The 19,813-nt window shown below is 45.7% G+C and overlaps 1 protein-coding gene across 2 annotated transcripts in view; it reads right to left on the bottom strand.

The window, feature by feature from the left end:
• Positions 1-19,813, bottom strand: part of uchl5 (ubiquitin carboxyl-terminal hydrolase L5) — a 51,468-nt gene that overhangs the window by 7,300 nt on the left and 24,355 nt on the right. For both annotated transcript variants that reach the window (XM_072511491.1, XM_072511492.1), the window contains exons 5-8: positions 19,359-19,420; positions 19,140-19,270; positions 14,383-14,446; positions 11,932-12,034 (exon numbers count right to left, since the gene is read on the bottom strand). In XM_072511491.1, the coding sequence (XP_072367592.1) occupies positions 11,932-12,034; positions 14,383-14,446; positions 19,140-19,270; positions 19,359-19,420 (360 nt within the window). The remainder of the gene's footprint in view (positions 1-11,931; positions 12,035-14,382; positions 14,447-19,139; positions 19,271-19,358; positions 19,421-19,813) is intronic.

Here is a 19,813-nt window from a genome sequence, read left to right as displayed (position 1 = left end):
CGAACCTGTGCCAGTCTCAGATTTCCCATAAATTAGATGGTCAAAACAACAACTGGAGCCAGGGAATCCACACCACTAAATTGTGTCTTAAGAGTTAGCAATGCTTATTTAGAGTACAAGTGACTGGGGAAGGGACGGGCACCAAAGACCCAAACCTTTGCCAAAAAATCTTGACTTCACTAGGTGAGACTTTATGAACTGGGATGCATTGCAAACAAAGGCTTCCCTTTCAAATTACAAAGAGAGAAAGAATATAGGACATATCCGTAAAATCTCAGTATTACTCACTTATCATCTAGAGTTTAAAAACTGAAGAAACGTCTACTGATGCCAACATTTCAGGAAAATTCTTCAATGCAGGCAATGTTTTAATCTCTCTATCAGCATGATAAAATATGTCAAGCAAGAGTGCGAACTGCAGTTTTTAATATTTCATCATCAAGTTGCTTCAAAACTACATTCAGCTGAAGTGGATGATAATACCTTACAAAAAAGTAGTTCCCACTTACCAACTGCCCAAGTTACTTTGCCTACATTACATACTTCTTTTATACCATTTAGTTAGAGGATATTCTCCACATTTAATACAGATCAAAACAATGATCCACAGACTCCACAAGTAAATTGAGAACACTCTAATATTATGACTTTATTTAGTTAATACCAACAGTAAATAGTTGAAGCATCTCCAAAGGCTGCACGTTAAATTAAATCTTGAAAACTGGATATCCAGAGAAGACAAAGCTCATGTTAACCATGAAAAAATGAAAGCAACCTATTAGACATGCAGAAAACTTCAATGGCAGGACTACATATTCCAAAAGTGAACTGGACATACATGAAAAGGAGGAAATTGTGGTGCCAAGGGGGAAGGAACAAGGGATTGGGAATAATTGGATAGCTTACAAATCCTGGAAATGGCACAATCGGTTAAGTGACTTCTTTGTGTTCAGGGAATCCTTACAGTGCAGAATGATGCCATTCGGCCCATCGAGTCTGCATCGACCCTCTGAACGAGCACCCTACCTTGGCCCAAACCCCCCCCCCCCCCCCACCTAACTGTTGGACACCAAGTGGCGATTTAGCATGCCCAATGCACCTAATCTTTGGGCTGTGGGAGGAAACCAGAGCTCCCGGAGAAAACTCACGCCGACACAGGGAGAATGTGCAAATCTAGTCACTCGAGGTCGGAATCGGACCAGGTCCCTGGCAACGTGAGGCAGCAGTGCTAACCATTGTGCCACCTTGCCATGTTGTATGATTATAGAAATATTCTGCAAATTAACCAAATGCTGACTCAGTTCCTTTTCAGTGGCCAAGAATTGCAGTTTCCTAAAGTCGCAGCAATATGTGAAGGCGAGAACTGTATTGGCAACAGAAAAGACAACAAATTAACACATATATACGAAAAAAGTAGTAAACGAAAGCAAAGGCAAGTATCAGAATGTGAGTTGGGTTGGGTAGCACGGTGGTGGTGGTTAGCACTGCTGCCTCATGGCAGACGAGGACCCAGGTTCGATCGTGGCTCTGGGTCACTGTCTCTGTGGAGTTTGCACATTCTCCCTGTGTTTGCATGGGTTTCGCCCCCACAATCCAAAGGTGTGCAGGGTAGGTGGATTAGCCATGCTAAATTGACCCTTAATTGGAAAAAATGAATTGGGTACTCAAAATTTAAAAAAGGAATGGGAGTTGGGAAAAATAAAAATCAGCAAAGATCAAGCTGACTGAAGATAGCAAAAAGATGAACACAAAAAATGAAGAAATAAAAATCAGGAAAATAAGGAATCCTTAAAACACAAGACAATAAGTGGCATTTTTTTAAAAAGCAAGCTAACTGGGGCAGCAAGGTGGTGCAGTGGGTAACACTGCTGCCTCACAGCGCCGAGGTCCCAGGTTCGATTCCGGCTCTGGGTCACTGTCCGTGCGGCATTTGCACATTCTCCCCATGTTTGCGTGGGTTTTGCCCCCACAAGCCAAGGATGTGCAGGCTAGGTGGACTGGCCATGCTAAATTGCCCCTTAATTGGAAAAAATAATTGGGTACTTAAAAAAAGCAAGCTAATAATAATAACAGCATCTGAAGCTGCTGACTACCATATAAATCTAACCCAGTAAAAGGGAGCCTGAACTGCCCAGGATTGCTAATTATCTTTTGACATATTAAACGCACATTATCTAAATAGAATAGACAGAAGACCAAGAGGTCTCACCTTGGACAGGAATGATGTCCTTAGTTACCCAGGCAACCTGTCACTGAAAAACAAGTCAGCGACTCAAAGTACATATTGCGAAGTTGGTAATACTACACATTATCACCAGTAGATTTCTTCTCGACTAAGTAATTTTTTGCTCTCATCATTAGATATATTTTGTGAGGTTATTGATCCTGGTAAGTAAAACTAGGCTAATGTGAGCGGCACGGCGGCGCAGTGGTTAATAGCACTGTTGCCAATGGCACTGAGGACCCGGGTTCGATCCTGGCCCCAGGTCACTGTCCGTGTGGGGTTTGCATTATCCCCGTGCCTGCGTGGGTTTCACCCCCACAACCCAAAGGTGTGCAGGGTAGGTGGATTGACCATGCTAAATTGCCCCTTAATTGGAAAAAAAATGATTGGGTACTCTAAATTTATTTTTTAAAAACACGGCTAATGTAGTGCCATAAATGCAGTTCAGGGACTTCCAGTGGCGGCTATGAAGGAGTACGTCGCACATTTGGTGGCTCCCGCTCGGGTCGGACTTTTGGGCCATTCCCCCCCCCCCCTTTTTCTACCGGACTTGAACTGTAAAACTGAAGACAGAGGTGATTGTGTACTGAATTCCCACATCAGTGCATGGAGAGGAGGACGAGAAGTGCTCGTAAAGGCAGAAACAGAAAGACAGAGAAGGCTTGGGCTAAAGCTGCAGCGGGAGACAGCATGGCGGAAGACCGGACCTCTGGTTTGTCGACCCAGCAGTCAACGGAGCAGCTGATGCAAGTTATTCAGGAAGGCTTTGCTCTGCAGAAACGGGACTGCTTGGACCGATAAGAGTCGATTGAGCGGCTGGAGCTTAGATTGGACGCCCAAGATCGGGCGATCCAGAAGGTGGAGAAGGCGCTGGCTGAGCAGGAAGAACATCAAACTGCGGTGGAGTTGGAGATGGGGGTGCTGAGAGACCAGCAGAAGAAGCTCCTGGAGAAGGCGGAGGACCTAGAGAATAGATCCCGCTGGCAGAACTTGAGAATCGTTGGGCTCCCGGAGGGTTCCGAAAGAGCGGACGCTGGGGCATACATCGCAGATATGTTTGAGAAGCTGCTGGGGGATGGGGCATTCTCCCGCGAACGGGAGACCCCCCCCCCCCCCCCGAGGCAATGGTGGTGAGATTACACAGGTGCTTGGATAAGGAGCGCATTCTACAGTGGGCCAAGCAGACATGGAGCTGTAAGTGGGACAATAGTATCCTGCGGGTCAACCAAGACCTGAGTGTGGAGGTGGCCAGAAGAGCAGGCTTCAACCAAATTAAGTCGATCCTTTTTAAGAAAAAGGTGAAGTTCGGACTGTTGTATCCGGCCCGTCTCTGGGTCACGTACGAGGAACAGCTCTTTTATTTTGAGTCACCTGAGGACACGCTGGACTTCGTGAAAAGGAAAGGACTGGTGGTGGACTGCAAACTTTTGAACTTTGCTGCAACGTTCATGTTTTTTTTTCTTTTTGTTTCTCTGTTCTTTAAAAAAAAGTTTCTTGTTTTTCGTTTTGTGGAAGCTGTTTGTAATGCCTTCTGTATTGAATTGGGACCAGTGGCAGAGCTGAGTGAGTTAAGGTTTTCATTTGCACTGTTGGGGGATTGAGGTGTGCTTGTTTAGATTTTGGTGTTTTACTGTCGGGCAATTGTGTGGGGATTGTTTGATGCTGGAGTTTGTTTGCATGAGTGGGGGAGGGGGAGGGTGGGGAGGGAACAATAGGTGGGAGACTATCCGGCGCCAGGGATGGGGGCCACCAAGCTAGCTGGGTGGGCTAGCTCATGGAAGCGCAGTGGGGGGTGTGCATATATTTGGTTTATCAAAGGGGTTGGGTTACAGAGTGTTGTTACTGGGGGGGGGGGGGGGGGGGATGTTTTGCTGACGAGGGAGGGACCTGGGCCAAGGGACAGAGAGGAGGTTGGGGGCGGAGGCTGTTGGGGGCGGAGGCTGCCTGGGGCGGGCTGGTGGAGGCGCAGAGCATGGGCTGGAGGCGGGCCCAAAAAAGGGGATGGCTGATCGTCGGAGGGGAGGGCAATGAGCCCCCCCAACTAGACTGATCACCTGGAATGTTCGAGGATTAAATGGGCCGGTCAAGAGAGCACATGTGTTCGCGCATCCTAGGGGACTGAAGGCGGACGTGGTAATGTTGCAGGAGATGCACCTTAGAGTAATTGATCAGATTAGATTGAGGAAAGGCTGGGTCGTCAGGTCTTTCACTCGGGACTGGATTCAAAGACTAGAGGGGTCGCGATCCTGATCAATAAGCGGGTGGTGTTTGAGGCGGGTAGAATAGTTTCGGATGTGGGAGGTCGGTACATTAAGGTCAATGGGAAACTGGAGGGGGTGCAAGTGGTATTATTAATTGTATATGCACCAAATTGGGATGATGTGGAGTTTATAAAGAGGATGCTGGGGAAGATACCAGACCTGGACTCGCACAGGTTGGTCACGGGAGGGGACTTTAACACAGTTATTGGCCCTGGCTTGGACCGGTCAAGCTCGAAAACGGGCAAGGTGCCAGCAGTGGCAAGGGAACTAGGGGGTTCATGGAGCAGATGGGGGAGGTGGATCCATGGAGATTTGGGCGGCTGAGGGTGAAGGAGTTCTCCTTCTACTCACACGTGCATAAAGTGTACTCCCGGATAGATTTCTTCATTTTGAGCAGGGCCTTCCTGGAAGGGGTGGTGGACACGGGTTACTCGCCGATCACAATCTCAGACCATGCTCCGCACTGGGTTGACCTGCAGGTTAGTAAAGACAGTAACCAACACCCGCACTGGAGGTTAGATGTTGTACTTTTGGCTGACGAAGGGGTGTGCAAGCGGCTGAGGAAATGTATTCAGAACTACCTGCAGGTCAACGACATGGGGGAAATTTCAGCAGCGATGGTCTGGGAAGCACTGAAGGCAGTGGTCCGAGTGGAGCTGATCTCGATACGGGCCCATAGGCAGAAGGTGGACAGGGCAGAGACGGACCGACTGGTTAAGGAGATACTACAGATCGATAGGAGGTATGCAGAGACCCCAGAGGCAGGACTTGTAAGGGAATGGTGGAGGCTACAGGCGGAGTTTGGTTTGTTAAACACAGGGAGGGTGGTGGAGCAGCTGAGAAAGGCGAGGGGGGGCGATCTAGGAGTATGGAGAGAAGGCCAGCAAAATGTTTGCACAGCAGCTTAGAAAGAGGGAGGCAGCCAGGGAGATAGGGAAAGTAAATGACGGAGATGGGAACCTGGTTGGAGATTCAGCAGGGGTGAATAAGGTGTTTAGGGATTTCTACAGTAGGCTGTATAGGTTGGAACCCCCGACAGGGCCGGAGGGAATGAGGCACTTGGGGGGCTGAATTTCCCAAAGGTGGACGGGGAGCTGGTAGAAGGACTGGGGGCCCCCATCGGGTCGGAAGAGATAGTGGAGAGTCTGAAGGCCATGCAGGCAGGTAAAGCCCCGGGGCTGGACGGGTACCCAGTGGAGTTTTATAAAAGGTTCTCTGGGATATTGAGGCCTGTGTTGATGAGGATGTTCAATGAGGCAAGGTAAAGAGGGGTGCTGCCCCCGACGATGTCACAGGCCATGATTTCGCTGATTCTGAAACGGGACAGGAACCCGGAGCTGTGTGGGTCTTACAGGCTGATATCCCTGTTGAATGTGGATGCCAAACTGCTGGCCAAAATTTTGTCCTCCAGGGTTGAGGATTGTGTTCCGGACGTTATTGGGGAGAACCATTGGGTTTGTTAAGGGTAGGCAGTTGGCGGTCAATGTGAGAAGGTTGTTAAATGTGATCATGATGCCCCCGGAAGGTAGGGAGGTGAAGGTAGTGATCAAAATGGACGCAGAAAAGGCTTTTTATCGGGTAGAATGGGATTATCTGTGGGAGGTACAGGGACGGTTCAGATTTGGGCGGGACTTTATTGACTGGGTCAGGTTGCTGTATCAGGCTCCTGTGGCAAGTGTACGGACGAATAGGACTACATTGGACTATTTTAGACTGCACCGGGGGACGAGACAGGGATGCCCCCTTTCTCCACTGTTGTTCGCACTAGCTATAGAGCCGTTGGCAATTGCTCTGACAGCCTCAAGGGGCTGGTCCCGGGGGGGGGGGGGGGGGGGGGGGGGGGGGGGGGGGGGGGGGGCGGCGGCACAGAGTCTCGCTCTATGCAGACGACCTGCTTCTGTATGTATCGGACCCAGAGGGGATGGAAGAAATCATGAGGATTCTAGGGGAATTTGGCCGGTTTTCGGGGTATAAGCTAAATATGGGGAAAAGTGAGATGTTTCCGGTCCAGGCGAGGGGACAGGAGAGGCGATTGGGGGAGCTGCCATTTAGATTAGTAGGGGGAAGCTTTAGGTCCCTAGGCATTCAAGTGGCACGGGAATGGGACCAGCTGCATAAATTAAATCTGGCCCGGCCAGTAGACCAAATGAAGGACGATTTTCGGAGATGGTATGCGCTCCCGTTGTCATTAGCTGGGAGGGTACAGACGGTGAAGATGACGGTCCTCACAAGATTCCTGTTCGTGTTTCAATGTCTCCCCATCTTTATTCCGCGGTCCTTTTTTAAACGGGTCAACAAAGTGATCTCTGGCTTTGTTTGGACGGGCATCACCCCACGGGTAAGGAAAGTAATGCTTGAGTGGAGTCGGGGAGAGGGCGGGCTGGCGCTGTCAAATTTTAGTAACTATTACTGGGCGGCGAATATAGCCATGATCAGGAAGTGGGTGGTGGGGAGGGGTCGGCATGGGAGCGTATGGAGGCGGCTTCATGCAAGAGCACCAGTTTGGGGGCGTTGGTAACTGCGCCTCTGCCGTTCCCGCCGGCACGGTATTCCACCAGCCCCGTGGTGGTGGCAGCCCTGAGAGTCTGGGGGCAATGGAGGAGACATGTGGGAGCGGAGGGAGCATCGATCTGGTCCCCAATCTGTAATAATCACCGGTTTGCCCCGGGAAGTATGGATGGGGGGTTCTGGATATGGCGGAGAGCAGGGATTGAGAGGATGGGGGATATGTCTATAGAGGGGAGCTTTCCGATTTTGAGGGCGCTGGAGGAGAAGTTTGGGTTTGGCGAGGGGAAACAAATTCAGGTATCTGCAGGTGCGGGACTTCCTACATAAACAGGTGTCAACCTTCCCGCCCCTACCGCTAAGGGGGATTCAGGACAGGGTAGTTTCCAGAGGGTGGGTGGGTGGGAGAAGGGAGCGTCTCGGACATTTACAAGGAACTTATAGGGTCAGAGGAGACACAGACCGAGGAGCTGAAGAGCACGTGGGAGGAGGAGCTGGGAGGAGAGATAGAGGATGGTCTATGGGTGGACGCATTGAGTAGAGTCAACGCGTCCGCAACATGTGCCAGGCTCAGCCTGATACAATTTAAGGTCGTTCACCAGGCTCACATGACAGCGGCCCGCACGAGCAGATGCTTTGGGGTGGAAGACAGTGTGCAAAATGTGCAGGAGGACCAGCGAGCCATGTCCACATGTTCTGGGCATGTCCGAAGCTTAGGGGATTTTGGCAGGGGTTTGCAGATGTCATGTCCACGGTGTTAAAAACAAGGGTGGCGCTGAGTCCAGAGGTGGCGATTTTTGGGGTGTCGGAAGACCCGGAAATCCAGGAGGAGAAAGAGGCAGACGTTCTGGCCTTTGCTTCCCTGGTAGCCCGGAGATGGATACGATTAGCTTGGAGGGACTCAAAGCCCCCGAAGTCGGAGACCTGGCTATCGGACATGGCTAGCTTTCTCTGTTTGGAGAAAATCAAGTTCGCCTTGAGAGGGTCACTGTTAGGGTTTGCCTGAAGGTGGCAACCGTTCGTCGACTTCTTCGCGGAAAATTAATTGCCAGCAGAAGGTTAGTTTAGCTTAGAGCAGGGGGTTAATAAAGGTGGGACCTGTAAAAGAGGGAGAAGGCTTTTGAATTATGTTTATAGTTTCATGTACATTGTTTGTGTTGTTATAATACCTTAATAAAATACCTCAATAAAATTTTTTTTTTAAATGCCGTTCAGTATTATTTCTGTTTTCAGATTTGAAATTTTGTTGGCAGTTTTAAAATTCAATCATTTTCCTCGTCAATATTTTTGCTGCAAGCAAAGATTCAATAGTGTGATGCCTAGATACTAGCTCAGACAACATTTGCTACTGGCTGAGTAGGTGATGAAAAAAAAACTGGCACACATATTAGCATTTTGGGAACTTTTATACTTACTTTCTGCTGTGATCCTGAGATATTGCAACAGTAGTAATAATGTACACTATTGCATAACAACAATGGCAACACCAAGTGCAGATTTTAGAATATAGAGTAAAATACAAGCCGTTTTTCATATAGTTACACCATAGGATTAATTGTCACATTTTTGAAGCACGAGTTTCTGTGCAAAAGTTCCATTCTGGCACAAAGAAGCTGTATTCCAGGTAGCACAGTCTACCTCCAATATATCAATGTCATATTCTGCGGTAAAGAAACATGAATAAACCATGTGTGCAGTCAATAAATTAATCTAGAAGTTCTCTCAAATACAAGTGGAGAACTGAAATTTCCTAATACTAGCAGGTCTCTTGTGGTATTGCTCAGTGAATTGGATGATGCATTTTGTTGAAAGGAAAAGAGCAATGCTTCATGTGCAAGGTATTATTCTGCTAAAGTGAGGTTTGAATGAACATACTAATTAGGAAGGCGGCCACTTGGCCACTTGCTCTGCTATTCAATTAGATCATGGTTGATCTGACTGTAACCCCCATCATACATTCCTACTGACACACGATGATGTTTCACCCCTTGTTAATGAAGAATCTCCCTAACCCTTGGATTCCCGTACTGATTAAAAATCTGTTTATCTCAGCCTTGAACATATTTAGCGACCCAGCCTCCGCACTCACTGCGATAAAGGATTCCACAGATTCACTACCCTGTGTTGAATGTAGGAATTTCAGATCTATTGCATTTGATGTAGTTGGTGCTGTAAGGGTCAAAAGCCTGGGTTAGCATGAGACTGCTACAAAAGTTCCTCCACAAGGAGACAACATCATACCCACAGACATCAATGATAGAGGAATTGTTAGACACAGGTGACCTAGGTGTGTGTGTGTGTGTGTGTGGGGGGGGGGGGGGGGGGGGGGGGGGGAGAGAGAGAGAGAGAGAGAGAGAGAGAGGGGGAGAGAGAGAGAGAGAGAGAGAGAGAGAGAGAGAGAGAGAGAGAGAGAGAGAGAGAGAGAAGAGAGCTGTGGGGGCCTGTATGAGCGACTGTTACAGGGGACACACTTCCAGCTGGACGAGACATGGGAAAAATAAGAGTAAGAACTAGGGACATAAATATAAATAGGGGCCGGCTAAACAGCTGGCTTGTAGTGCAGAGCAAGACCAGCAGCGCGGGTTCAATTCCCGTACCGGCCTCCCCGGACAGGCGCCAGAATGTGGCGATTAGGGGCTTTTCACAGTAACTTCATTGAAGCCTACTTGTGACAATAAGCGAATGTTATTACTATTATTATTAAATAGGGTGGGGGCTCTGGAGCGATGCAATGAACAGGGCCAACTCCACCACCACATGCCTAATGCAACTGAAAGTGGTGCACAGAGCGCACCTAACTAGAAACTGAATGAGCAAGTCTTCCCAAAGGTGGAGGACAAATGTGAACGGTGTCAGGGAGGCCCGACCAACCACACCCACATGTCTTGGTCATGCCTCAGACTTGTTGGGTTCTGGACAGCCTTCTTTGAAGCAATGACCCAGGTTGTGGGGGTGAGGGTGGAGCCAAGCCTGTAAGTGGCAGTCTTTGGGGTATCAGACCAGCCAGATCTATGTATGGGGAGAGGGGCTGACGCTCTTGCCTTTGCCTCCCTAATCGGCCGAAGGATTTTCCTCGGCTGGCGATCAGCAGCACCACCCAAAGCTGCCAGTCTGGCCGACCTGTCAGAATTTCCCCACCTGGAGAAAATCAAATTCCCCTTCCGTTGTTGGAAGAGAGCTTCCACAAGACGTGGAAGCCATTCACCAACTTGTTCCTGGGCTTGTTTGAAGCCAACAGCCAAGCGAGCTGGAGGCTGGGGGGGGAAGAACAGAAACTGCCGAAGCACATGACAGGGGGGGGGGGGCGCGGCAAGGGGAAGGCCACAAAGAGAGAAAACGCAGCAGCAGGGTGGAGGGGTCCCAGGTCAGAACGGGGGAAAGCACATGCTGAACTAACCCTTGCATGCAGGGGGGCACCCCCCCCGCCCGCCCTGATGGAAACGTAAATAAAACCGGCGGACACGATGAGCCAATGTACATCTAAAAGAGGGACAGGGATAGAGGTGTGGCTATCTGTACCACCTCCCTCTCCCATTTCCAGATGGTGCTGTCACATGTAAATAACTAAAAATAACTAAAAACGCTAAAAATATGTAACATAAAATGCGAAACCAATAAAATACTTCGGGAAGGGGGTTATTCCCATTACTATGTTATTGTATGATTTATCTTTTTTCTTGTAAACTTCGTAAAAAATAGTTAAAATTTCAATAAAAATAATATATTTTTTAAAGTGAATGTTACTCAACCATACAGGCCAGAAATGTCCTCGGGTCAATCACAGGTAAGTGCTCATTACCCTTTGCGTATGCTTGTATCAACATTGGTTGAAGATATGATGAACTATGATGCTTCCATAACAGAATTGACATGCACGTGGAGAACAACCATGCACACAAAGCATCAGAGAGTCTAGCAGTTGTGGAGTTATACAACAGCAAAAGCAAAATACTGCAGATGATGCAAATTTTAAATAAAAACAGAAAATGTTGGAAACACTCAGGTCAGGGAGTAAGGAGTGAGAACCAGAGCCAATGTTTCAGGTTAATGTGATGAAAGGTCATCAACCCGAAATATTGACTTGGTTTCTCTCCCCACGTGCGTGTTTACAGCATTTTTGTTTTTATACAGGAGCAATTGCCAGCACCATCAATATAAGGTAGATGTAGAACAAATCTAGTGAGGGCACACTATATTTATATATCTTGCCAGTGGAATTATTAACCACAATAGATGAGGAGATCCTCTTGGTGATAACTGAGGAGCCCCAAAATGTGGTCTTGCATATGATATTGCAGAGCGCCATACATAGAAATAAAGACAGTACTCCACAAATAACAAGAAGAGCCTCGCATAGATTTAATTGTCGAGATGGGTTGAAATGTAAATAGCAAAATGAATTTCAACTGGATGCGCAATGAAGGAAGCTGCAGCTCCAAGTTTTGCCATGTAACATTCCGATTGTTTAATTAGAACGCAGTCATCTGAATGTCTGAAGGTTATGTTTAGAATTTTAGTGATACAAGTAAACACGCAGACACTACTGTCTATGCAGAGTGGTTTCAGACTATAGACTATTTGATTACAGTGCCAGTCAAATTGACATGTAGCTAGACTCATGGGAGATGAAGCAGTTATATACTCTTTTAAAGTACAACAGTGAGAAATAAAAGTCTGCCTCACATACTATTTTGCTTAAAGATGGTATAAAGAGTTGTATGTAAATTAAATTCATAAAATACTTTGCTAAACCAGAAGGCTGGCTACATAATTGGTTACGAGTCCCACAGTGTTTTCGGTTATGTATTTTACAGAAAAAGATTAAATCTGCAAAGTATTTTGCAAAAACAAACGATTAAATCTACCAGAAAACATGAAAGAACCAAAAATCAAACAGCAACAGATATATGTTGATACATTTCGTGCCATTAAATAACTCACCTCCGACAGCTGTCTCTGTAGGTCCCTAATCTTTCTTTCATATATCATCTTCCTGTCTGACACGATTGCCATAAGGTTAAACCTTATCTCTCCCTCACTGTACCTAGAGCAAAACAACAACACCAGGTTTGTATCATGACGACTAAAACAAACAATGACATTTAGAGAATAAAACAAAACAAGTAATCTTCATTTCCAACATGGTAAAACGAATCCAATACGTTTCTGGCGTGCTGCATCTGTTCTTGGCATTCCCAAAATGCTCCACAACAAGTGCCAAATAGGACATTTAAAATGGGCATTGCCAGGTCCCTCAAATTGTAAATCAAAAGAAGAGTAAATTTGATTAGTGGAGGACATCCCCAAATAACTCAGGCTCTATTATGAGAAATGCCAATGGGACCATTACGTCCAACTGAAAACACATATCTCCGTTTTACTACAATCTCCAACAATACAACACTCCTTCAGGACTATAATGCAAGATCACTAACTTTCAGCCAAATCTATCAATATACATATTCATACTGTGTGTGTTTAACGGTTTAACATGGAAACCAACCACAGCCAACAAAGACTTTAAAATGGTCTGGTCATTGATTTTAATTTTGAAGAGCAGAGACCAGAATGGGAAAAGGCTGTTCAGTCTGCCAGTCTGTGTACAATTATGTTAACGTGGAGTTGGTCCTTAGTGCAAGGTGTGGATCCTTGACTTTGTAAGAAAAACAAATTCCAAACCTCCTTGGAAAAAATTTAATGAAGCAGTTCTAAAATCAACATCTCTATAGCCCTCAATTCTTTCTCTAACCTTGCTCAAGATTTGTGAATGTTGTGCCTGCCTCCTCTACCTCGATGTTCATTACCAAAGAGATTGCTTACATCAAATTTATTAGTGCCAGTCATTTTAAAGACATGCTGCCCATATTTTCTATCACTCGCAAAAAGCAGTTTAGTTGTTTGATCACTTTGCCATAACATTGTACCATTTTTGTCATTATTTTCTGAAGTCTTTCTAGTGCATCCATTCATTTTGCTATACAACCACCAAAATCACATGCCATACCTCAGAAATGAATCATTTAGGATGCGCAGTATTACCATGTTTTATTCCAATACCCACCAAGCACAATAAGAACAATTTGAAATGACAAAATGCCTCAGCACCCAATCGCTGCTTCAACGACTGATCAGATGCTTTCAGGGTATGATCATTTGTCTCCCCCAATCTTTTGCAGCTTCGTCAGTAGAAACCTCTCCGCTTTACTTTCAGTGATTCATGGTGCTAAGGATTATTGGCCAACATTATTCTGACGGCTTTTGCCCAAGTTTCAAGCAATTGCTTATATGCAATTGTGTCATACGATGTCTATCTTCATCTATTTGCATAATCAATGTATGGCTGAAGATGATAAGCACCTAACTATTATTCAGTTGTCCACATGGCTTCACTTGATCAACAAATTTATTGCCTTAATCCTCAGACTTTGTGTGATCCTGGGAGCGGGGTTAGGCTCCAGCATCAAGGCGGGAGGGGGTGTGCTCAAATTAGTGGGAACTGAAGGTTTTTTGTTTTTTTGCTTTTTTGAATCGAGCACCTCCATTTTCGCAGTTTTTTGCTGCTGCAGCAAACAGGCTGCAAAGGTTTGTTGGACTACGCTCACCAATAAGAAAACGCGAGACTTGAAGCTGTTTGCATTCAGCTGAACTCCACGGCAGCCATCGATGCCTTGGTGCTCGTGACCTCAAAATCCCATCTCACGACGCCCAGCCCACAGTCTAGGAAGCCTTAATCTATGTGCTTAGCTTTCCCAACTGCTTTACATGAGAAACTCTGTTGAACATGCTTTGAAAATTCAAGTGAACTACAGTTAAAGAATTAACCTTGTCCATGAATACAGAATACACACCAAAATTATTTCCAGTTTTGCATTTTCGTTCCCCTTTTCCTGAAGGAGATAACTCTCAAATGGCTCACAGTTCTACAGGTTACAAAGGTCCTTCAGTATTATTCTCAAGTGATCATTTTCCATATGTTGGGTAGTGTCAGGTTAGTTTAACCACGTTTTCACCTCATGTCTACACATACAAACTCCCTCTCTAGAAAGTGGTTGGTAAGCAGGAACGAGAACCATGTTTGCTTTACCCCTAGTCCAGGGTGTTGAAGCTAACCTTTGCATTCTTATCACCATCCTGGTCAAATCACAGTATAAAAGAAATATAAAAGGCCAGGCATTCAATTGGGGCTATTCCTCACGGATCCAAATTTCCCCATCATAATGTTCAATGGTATTTTCAATAACAGCGAGGAACCACTTTCAGCATTCTAAACTTTTAGCTACGTGCAGAGAATTGTCAAGAATATTTTTATCTTAAGTCACAATGTGCCTGTGCAACAAAGTAGCTGTAGAATATGTATTTACACACGGAATGAAAAGGGAAGGTCAGACTTACTTTTGTATTCGCTTCTCTATGACTGGTCGCACTGCACTGACCCAGTCATCTTGATTGCACGTCCCTGAGAAAAGGGAAGCACATTGCAGATATGGAAGTAATACGATACAAAGGACATTTATAAATAGAAACATTTGTTGAAAACCGAAAGATTTCCCACAGTGTTCCTCTGGGAGAATATATTGTTTTACAATAATGATGTTCCACCATGGCAGGGCATCATAATAGAATCACAGAACATGACAGCAGAGAAGGCCATTCAGCCTATCACGTCCACCCAGGAAGACATAGGAACAGGAGTGTGCCATTCAGCCCCTCGAGCCTGTCCTGCCATTCAATGAGATCATGGCTGATGTGTGGCCTAACTCCATATACCTGCTTTTGGCCCATATCCCTTTTATTCTGCTTAACAAAAACCTATCTATCTCAGATTTAAAATTAACAACTGTTGTAGTTTCAACTGCTATTCGTAGGAGAGAGTCCCAAACCTCTACCACCCTTTTCGTGAAGAAGTGCTTCCTAACATCTCTCCTGAATGGTCTAGCCCTAATTTCTTGGCTGTGCACCCTAGTTTTTGAATCTCCAACCAGTGGAAACCATTTATCTTTCTAAACCCTGTCTTTTCCTGTTAATATCTTGAAGACTGCGATCAGATCACCCCATAACCTTATAAATTCTAGTGAAAACAGGCCTAATTTGTCTTCCAACTTATTTACACTTCCCAGCTCTTGGTCTGTAGCCCTGCAGATCATGCCATTTCCAGTCCATATCGAAGTGCATTTCAAATGTTGAGAGTTTCTGCCTCCAGCACCCTTTTAGGCAGTGAGTTCCAAAATGTCACCATTCTTGGGCAATAGGATTTTCCCTCAAATCCCATCTTAACTTCCTATTTATTGCACTATGCCCCCTCGTTATGGATCTCTCAACCAAGGAGAGTTGGGCCTTACGATCCACTCTAGCTAAATCCATCATAATTTTATACACTTCAATTAGGTCCAAAACAATCTTAGTCAATCCAATCTTCCCTCATGCTCCAGTTCAGCAACATCCTCATAAATCTCCTCTGTTCCCTCTCTAGCCTATTTAAGCTCATTAGGAAAGGCTCATCTGGATACAAACAAACCCTTCATTATAATATAACACATTGCGTGTACATAGCAAATGCATATAGTAAAAAGCTTTTATGATTCGAACACAATGGGCTGCAACTTTCTCAGAGTGGCAAGCAGTGCCCATTCACTTTTGCCGAATTCCTTCTGTGCCAATCTCACCCGACCTTCCAACTCCAGCTGGGTGAGATTCAGGCAGAACAGCTGTATCCAAAGTGGAGCTTCACTGTCCAGTGGACTTGGATTGAAGGAGAACATGTCCCCTTTTCTACAGCTGTTGTAAGCCAGATAAGTTTACAGGTCCCATTGAAATCGACGGGCCGAGAAAGCAAGTGCCTAAGGACCAGAGGTGACCAATGTCAAGTTGGGCCTGCTTTGGGGGGGTGGGGGGGGGAAAGAGACAGGTGGTCCAAGAAGTTAGTATCAGCCTGCAGGGTAAGATGGGTGTTGTCTGCTGCAATCAGCACTCTACCCTCCCCCCCACCTTCCATTTCTCCCCCCCCTACCCTTGTGATCCCCCCCCATTGCTCCTTGGCTTTACCCCCTTCTCTACCTCCCCCAATCCTCCCTTCTTTTTGTCCTTTGTTTCCCCCTGATGTTCTGTTTTTCCTTTCACCTCTGCCAGGCGCTCCCTCCCTCCTGGGAGGCATGCCGTGGCTTCCGTACACCAGGCTGCTTGCTACTGTAGTCGCTCCCCTAACAGTCGATTCCCCTATTTGACCCCCTTCTCCCTCTGCCACCTTTCCCCCTCTCTCTGCACCTCTGCCTGTGGTCACCCCTGCCCTTCGCGAATTCTTACAGCCCACGTTCTAGCCATTGCACTCTATCATTGATCACCCAGTCCATTTTTCTGGCAAACTTGTTGGTTTCCTCCGGGGCATGAAAGTAGTGTTCGTCACCCTGGTACATGCCCCACAGCTTGGCAGGGTAGAGCATGCCAAACCGCACCCCACTTTTGTACAGTGCGGATTTGGCACCGATGAATTCTGCCTGACGCTTGGCCAGGTCGGCACCAATGTCCTGGTACAGGTAGATGGAACGCCCTTCCCACTTACACCCTCTCGCATTCTTCACGCACCTCAGGATCCACTCTTTGTCCTGGTACCTGTACCACCTCACGATTATCGGCCGCAGTGGTTCCCCAGTCCTGGGCCGCTGCCAAAGCAACCTCGGGTTTGGCGAAGTTCTCCTCGCCGCGCAGCTTCCCGAGCATCGCTGCTACGTATTCTGTGGGATTTCTCCCCTCCGTTCCCTCCGGTAGCCCCACGATTCTCAGGTTTTGCTGAGACGATCGGTTCTTCTGGTCATCGACTTTATCCTTAAAGCCCTTCTGGTACTTTACCAGGCTCGCCACCTCGGCCTCGGCTGCCGCAATCCGGTTCCCTTGGTTTGTGGCGGCTTTTTCGAGGTCCCTCGTCGTCGTCTCCTAGGCCTCTGCTCCATATTGTCCATTGCCTCGCTCATGGAGGCCGTCATTTGAATTTCCAAAATGCACTAGGTAAGGTGCCACACAAAAGGTTAAGATGCACGATATCGGCATATGAGGTCAGGGGTTAGCATGGGTGGAAGATTAAATAATGGACAGGGAGCCGAGGATAGGAGTAAACGGAGCACTTTCACTATGTGCCTGGTTATAATTTTACATCATGACTACATAATCATAGACGCTGTGAAAGGAACTGGTTGATCATTTCTGTAATCCAGCAAGCAAAACCACAGGAAAAATAATGGAGATGTGCAATTTTACTATCAATACAGTGGACAATGAAATTATGGAATGAATACAGAAAAAACATTACGATGTGAAGTATCTTTTGCATTTCATGGAGTACAAGTAAATGTCAGCAATGAGTTTACATCATCAAACCTATCCTGGGTAATTTAGCAAAATAACTCCTGTAAAAATGAAAAATTTGCATCTAGCACTTATCATTGCTTTTCTAGTTTCTTTTCTAGGGTGGCACAAACAGGATGCAGTTTGTGACAATGTGGGATACAATCTTCATTGCAATCAGGATGCTAAGTAGTACACACTTGTGAATTTGTTGAGGAGTATGAGGGGCATAGACAGGTGGATAGTCAGAGACTTTTTCCCGTGGTAGAGGGGTCAATTACTAGGGGGCATAGGTTTAAGGTGCGAGGGGCAAGGTTTAGAGGAGATGTACGAGGCAAGTGGTTTTTACACAGAGGGTAGTGGATGCCTGGAACTCGCTGCCGGAGGAGGTGGTGGAAGCAGAGACGATCGTGACGTTTAAGGGGCATCTTGACAAATACATGAATAGGATGGGAATAGAGGGATACGGACCCCGGAAATGTAGAAGATTTTAGCTTCAACGGGCAGCATGGTCGGCGCAGGCTTGGAGGGCCGAAGGGCCTGTTCCTGTGCTGTACTTTTCTTTGTTCTTTGTTCCTTTTCAGTCCAACAGTATGATACAAATCCTATTCCAGAGTATCTTCTATATCCCGCATTATTCATTCTGATTCAACACCGCTCACCAGTACCACCAACTGCAGGAAATATTATGTATATAAGCCACTCATTCAATCAATTTAGAATTTATTTTTAAATTTCATTAGCAAACTGCTTGGTTAGAGGAAAGAAATAGGTTACTACTTGCTAAGAAATGATGGAAAACAAGTTTCATCCACTTTGCAAGGATCATCTCAACCATGCTGTGATTGAGGGTGGAAGGAGGGTGGTGACGAAAGAGGGTGTTACAAAACAAAAACCAAGAAGCTCCACTAGCTCACTGTCACATGTTGCCCTTGCGCCAGCGATAGGCCAAGAGCAAGCTATCTGATTAGTTGATCTCAGTCAGGTTGTGGTTGAGGCCAAAACAGATTTGTTTCTTTATATTTGAGGTACAAACAAAAAAAGCAGACAATACTCCCACAACAAATTGCTACCAGGTAATTCTGCTGGAAAACACTATTATTGACATGAGATGACAATAGAATTGGGTTCAACTGCACTGATATTTACAACCCATTCCGGAGACAAACACACAACCTGGGCTGACTCCAGTGCAATACTGCAGGAGTGCTGCATTGTTGGAGTTGTGTCTTTTGGATGAGAGGTTAAATTGACATCTGTATCTGCTCAGGTGGGCGGAAAATACCCCATAGCACCAGCAGTAGAAGAGCTGATGCATTATGCCGATGTTTTGGGCAACATCTGTCCCTCAACCAACACCATTAAACCGCTCACCTGGTCATTTTACCTTGTTGCTACAAAAGAGACTGTACTTCAGAAGTAATGAATTTACAAAGAGCACTTTAGGTCATGAAAGTAATACAAAAATCCAAGTCTTTTCTTTCTAAGCTGGCACATGAGGAATGGCTCACAAAATGGCTAACAGGGCTGTCAAATCATCACCGAATGAACATCACCCCCTTCAGGTGGGAAGGAAGGTGGGAACAGACAATTAAATAAGCCGATTTTGAAAGCTAAATTGCCTCAAAGGAACAAACTTGATTATGCACAAGAACAAAAAAAAACGTCTTACATGAAGGTTTTCTGAGAAGTGGTCCTCATTGTTCTAACAAAGTTAATTACCCAAGTCCTATTTAGCTTGAATTGAGCTACTGGTGTACAAAACACGACAAAGGTGGTAAACAGTTCATGTTAAATATCGGAATCATCATTACCCAAGTCAATCGGTCCTTCTCTTAATCCATCTAGCTCATACAATCTTCCATGGACGGGAAAGTAACTAACAAAATGGAATGCATCTTCTTCCTTTCCTGCAGTCTTGGCATCAAACTCAAACATCTGCTGCCTGGTAAGGAAAGTGGCAGATTAGGTTAAGAGCAACTTTGGAGAAAGCTGGTTTGTAATTCAAGGATATGGTATAGGTTTCCTCATACCTGGCAAAGCCATTGTGAACTTGTCGAATGACTTCGGAGTTGCTCAATGCCAAGCCTTTCATCTGTTTTAATGATCAAAGACAGTCAGTACAAGAGTACTTTATTCTTATGTTATAAAAAAGTTAATGTTAAACATTTGTTTCATGTGACTTGGAATTAAATAGAGTGATGATTTGCACTCTGATGTCTACTCAGGTGGAATAAGTTAGAAAAATGTCACATCAGGAATTCAAAAATTGAGCAAAATGGCTATTTTTAAAGTGTATTTAAAAAGTATTAATACAATTTTTCTTTTGCTTTCTCCCTCTCTCTCTCTTCAGTTCTACGGGAACTGAAGAGTTTCCCAATGAAATGAGTCAGTCGAATCCTTATTTCAAGGTCTATGTCTGAATGTCAAGAGATGCAAAAATGGCTGGACAATTCATTCCTTCTCTCGCATTCAGAAAAGCATGCTC

This window comes from Scyliorhinus torazame, chromosome 7 (assembly GCF_047496885.1).
Source record: "Scyliorhinus torazame isolate Kashiwa2021f chromosome 7, sScyTor2.1, whole genome shotgun sequence".
Lineage (NCBI taxonomy): Eukaryota > Metazoa > Chordata > Chondrichthyes > Carcharhiniformes > Scyliorhinidae > Scyliorhinus > Scyliorhinus torazame.
The sequence above is the reverse complement of the archived record's forward strand: the minus strand, read 5'-3'. Positions and strand labels throughout refer to the sequence as shown.